Genomic DNA, 4,572 nt, shown 5'->3' with positions numbered 1-4,572 from the left:
TTTTCTTGAGCTGACTGGAGAAACAGTGAAATGGGGAAACCTTTTAATACTTTAAGATATTTTAGAACTGATTTTACATTCATTCACATCTTACCTCTCGCTCAAATTCAGTGCTTTTTCAGCTTTACTTTATGATGCAGATTTTTAAGAGATACACACACGTAAGGAATAAACGTATATGACACTAATAAACATTTGACACTGTAGTGGGAATAAAATAATACAAAAGTTTGGGCATCGTTTTTGGCAGGTGAGGTGTAGAAATAATGGATCTCTTCCAAAAATCTGAATCTTTAATTTCAGTCTTGGTGGATTCCGTGTTTGCCAGACTTCAGCTTGGTGAGTTTATTCCTGCATACCTAATTGTTTCACTTCATCAAGCAATTTAATGAAACTATCTTTTTAAATATGAGCTGTTTTTTTGTAGCTTTGTAAACAAATTCTTTCACATGATGGTAAGCAGTCAAAAATAGCTAAATTCTACAGAGGTTTTCATTAGATGGAAGGAGGCAAATGAAGCAGTCACACACAAGGGATTGTTTGTTTTAAGCAAAATACGTGTTGCTATACTGACTGTTAAATGTGAAAAAGGAAAATCTTCACACAGAAAACTTTTTCAGCCATGGTTAATCGGTTGCTTCGGTGCAGCACTTGAGGTACCTACCTGCTATTGTTATCATCCACACAAGGACGTAAGTGATTGCAGAAATCCATGCTGCTGACATGAAAAATGTTACCATGAACCAATTCCTCCAAAACCGTCTTCTGCAATCTGGTGTAGTCAAATAGAGCAGCGTAATAATAGGAAGGGATAACACCCACAGAATTCTCTTCATATCTTCCTCAGGCATGGTGAAGACACTTGGATGATCTGTTGAAGAAGTAACTGTTTTTAAACTGTAGCATTATGTTTGAAAATCATTAGCACTAAGTCATACTGTTTGCTTCAACTTGTGAGAATACTGGAAAAAGGTACAAGAAAATAACTGTGACGTTGTAACTGTTGTCTTACTAGTGCCTACATCACACTGGACTGAACTCTGAAATCAGATGTTCTTTATTACTGTGTCACTAGGAGATAACCCAGGTGGATGAAAAATGAACTTGTCTATAAGGTTTATGCAAAATGTTTTACAAGATTTAGCACCAACTGATGATTTGTCTAAGTGAAGAGGAAGCGTGGTCCGTGGCTCCATATTCCTTCTGCTATAATGCATATTTTGGGTTACGAACTGGCCACTGTCATGACAAAACAGGATATATTAGGACAGTAGCAGTGTGTCTTTCAGCTGATACTGCATTTTACAAACTGAGTTGCTGGGAAGTTTCAAATGTGCACAGCAGTAACTGGTGGAAGTTCTGTTGCTGGCACAAATAACCTCTAGCAACTAGCTTCATACAAAAATCACAACTACAATTTTACTTAACGTTATATTCCAGCACAGAATAACGATGTACTTAAATACTATGACATTTTTTTGAGCAAAATCTTAATAATATCTGAAAACCTGCTCGTTAGAACTTATGTAAACTGGCATAGAGATTGCTAGAGACAACTGTAAGAATACTTATACCTTCAGAGATTTCATCAAGCCTGTGTAAGCTTGTTGAAAGCTGAGAATAGTCCAGCTCATCTTGGAAAATTCCACTGTCAGCTCTTGACTGTTGATGAATTAGAGGCCCTCTCTCTTCCCTCCATCCAGCTAATGGCTGCTGCTCACAGCTTTGTTCCGTGGCTTTTGTAAAACACGAACAGCAGGGACTGAGCTTTTTCATGAGGCACCGGTTGATTTTAATGTCAAAACATAGTACCAGAATATAACACCCATATATTAATAATAAGGAAGCACTTTCATACCTAGAATTAAAAAAAATAATAATAATAATAATAATTACAGAATGTGTAATATAGATTAATATATAATAAATAACTAAAGAGACTGACATGAAAAGACAAAAAAAAAATTGCATGAGTAGTGAAAGGAAAAAACAAAAGCATCTTTTTGCACTGGTATGGGCAATGTCATGGAAGTTTGTAAATTTCTTCATGTCTTTCAGCAGTTTAATTAATTCTTCTCCCCTGCAGAATCTTGTCTGTGTATTGTATAGCTGCATGTTTTCCAGGGGAACTTACTGAACAACTGATGTTTGCAAAACTGAGTCTCATGTGATGGTTAAGGAGGGGACAGAGTGTGTTATTTTGAGTCAGAAACTTCAGAGAGGTAGCACCGGGCCTGACTGTTTTGAGACAAGAGGAGTTTCAGTAGTGATGGAAGAGAATTGACATCAGAAAGTCATGATCTACTTCTGACAGAGGAATGTTTTTCTTAGTGGTAATGCTATTAAGAAAAGTCTCTAAAAGAAGTAAGCTGTGAAGACTAACTGCTATGCCAAAACAGGTCATATAGAAGTTGTGAAGTTTGTACAAAGAAACCTATGCAGACCAGACTTTATAAATACGCAGGGTTTGAATGATTGGGTAACAATCTTTACAAGCATTGTGACTTTCTACATTTTTAAAGTCAACAGGATGTATATTTCTGTTAGTGAATGGCAGCTGAAGTTTGTTTGTTTTTTAACACTGTTTCACTAATCTCCAGTCAACAGTAATTAAACACTACTTGTGCTCTTACCAGTAAATTCTGCTGTCAGATATCATCGCAAGGACCGCCGCTGTACTAATTGTATATGCCAGGCAGTCTCTAAACAGCGGCCAACAGGATAGCCTGGAAACCTGCAGATCACAGATTCATTTTCATTTTTTAAAAATGTGTCTGTAATACTTTCACTAAGTGCTGTAAATGCTGCATCGGTATGTTGTTTCTATATTATGTAAAAATTTAAGATTCTTAGGAATGACTCAAGTATGATATTTAACAACTTAGTGTTTTTAAAAACTTTCATAGCAACTTATCTTAAATCTGATTACATGCTGGTTTTGCTACGAAACAATAAACTTGACGGTTGTCATAGTAAGTCTCTTTTGACTTTTGTTGGCGAAGCAGAAAGGATAACCATTTGGCTCTCAGGTGCAGAACTATCCAAGCTGATTCTTACCACGCTAGAGAGCAGCCCGCATGCTGCACAAATCCCCAGAAGATTATAGATGGCTGATCCAAGGATGGTGCTGACGCCGATGTCTCCTTTTGTCACGAAGACTCCTACAAGGAAAATGACTTTCTGGTATGTTCCTCTTTGACATGCAAGGTAAAGAGTTTTAGGTTTCGAGGAGTCAAAGTGTGCGTCTCTTACCTAGAAAAGCAGTAACAAGCTCTGGAGCAGAGCTTCCAGCAGCCATGAAAGTTGCTCCAGCAACATCCTGAGAGAGGCCAAGGCCTGAGGACAGAGCGAAAGAATTGCTTTAAAAATTTTTTAAAAACCTAAATACTTCAGTAGTCTTACATCAGTATGGAAGGTTAGAAGCTACTACACTGTACTGGGATGAACTCTGCTCTCTTTCATACAGTTAATGCAATTTCTAAACTTTCTAAAACATTGAAAATGTAGCCTCGTTAATTGAGCTAACCTGTTCCCAGCCTCATTTAAATACTAGAAAAGGAGCACTGGTACAGAAGGCATTACAATATGATCTTAAAAGGTAAAATAGGCGCATTTATGTCAGCCTTAATGCTGTTCTGTGAGGATAAAAATGGTGGGGAGGTTCCTTGGACTGGTGTGGTAAAACTTCATGATGATTCAAGTCAAATCTAATTTGAGGGAAATCCATACTCGTGTGTCTTAATAAACCAAAAATAGTAGATTTAAACCCGTGCTGGGATGAACCTCCTCCATGAACGCTATAAGACTTTTGTTCTTGTAAACTGCTTATGAAACATTTCCTTTCGGATTGAGGTCTGCACTGAGATCAGGAATGTATAGCTTGATGCGGAACAACAGTCTTAACATGTCAATTTAAAAGAAGTATTAGCTCTATGGCAATGTTTAAACTTACATTTCCTGTAAGCGTTCTGGTCTGGAGAGCGTTTTCCAGTGTTCAGGGATGAGTTTCCCTGGAGAATCTGTTTTAATCAATGAAGATCTGAACTCAGCCAGGACCACCTTTTCATTCAGTGGTCTGCTGAAACCAGGGGAGTTATTGCAGGGCGATGAGATTTCACAGGGCTGTTCTAACTGACCCTTCCTCTGACATACCTACTGTGTGGCGGCAGCTCACGCTAGTGCGTACAGGCTTTGCTTTTTGGTGCAGCATCGTACGCTGGTAAGGTCTGTGTGTGTGTGAAGAGCCTTGGGCTGCCTGCAGCTTTGCTGTGTGAGGAGCTGTGGGGTGCCTGCAGCTCTGCCCGCAGTGCCCCAGCTATGAGTCCCCAGCGCTACAGGGAAAGTGAGGAACGCACTTACATTCCGTGATGATCTCTAGAGACGGTAGGAAGTAATCATCGCACACGATGGACGCAGCCAAAAACATGTAGAGTATAATTAGGAAATAAATAACGATTCCTCCATCCTTTCTCTCCTGCGGTGTAAAAAATCCCTCAGGAAACTCAGACGAAGGGGGAACGCAATCCGTCCCGTTCTCTGAAAGACGAGGACAAAGCCGTTACAGCGCGGCCG

The 4,572-nt window shown here is 39.1% G+C and overlaps 1 protein-coding gene across 1 annotated transcript in view; it reads right to left on the bottom strand.

Moving 5' to 3' along the window:
• Positions 1-4,554, bottom strand: part of SLC24A5 (solute carrier family 24 member 5) — a 7,940-nt gene extending 3,386 nt beyond the window's left edge. Inside the window, exons 1-6 of the mRNA XM_003209450.4 lie at positions 4,360-4,554; positions 3,253-3,336; positions 3,058-3,161; positions 2,634-2,734; positions 1,575-1,858; positions 665-871 (exon numbers count right to left, since the gene is read on the bottom strand). Of these exons, the coding sequence (XP_003209498.1) occupies positions 665-871; positions 1,575-1,858; positions 2,634-2,734; positions 3,058-3,161; positions 3,253-3,336; positions 4,360-4,426 (847 nt within the window). The 5' untranslated portion in view covers positions 4,427-4,554. The remainder of the gene's footprint in view (positions 1-664; positions 872-1,574; positions 1,859-2,633; positions 2,735-3,057; positions 3,162-3,252; positions 3,337-4,359) is intronic.
• Positions 4,555-4,572: the final 18 nt, after the last annotated feature.

Source organism: Meleagris gallopavo, chromosome 12, assembly GCF_000146605.3.
Source record: "Meleagris gallopavo isolate NT-WF06-2002-E0010 breed Aviagen turkey brand Nicholas breeding stock chromosome 12, Turkey_5.1, whole genome shotgun sequence".
NCBI lineage: Eukaryota > Metazoa > Chordata > Aves > Galliformes > Phasianidae > Meleagris > Meleagris gallopavo.
The sequence above is the reverse complement of the archived record's forward strand: the minus strand, read 5'-3'. Positions and strand labels throughout refer to the sequence as shown.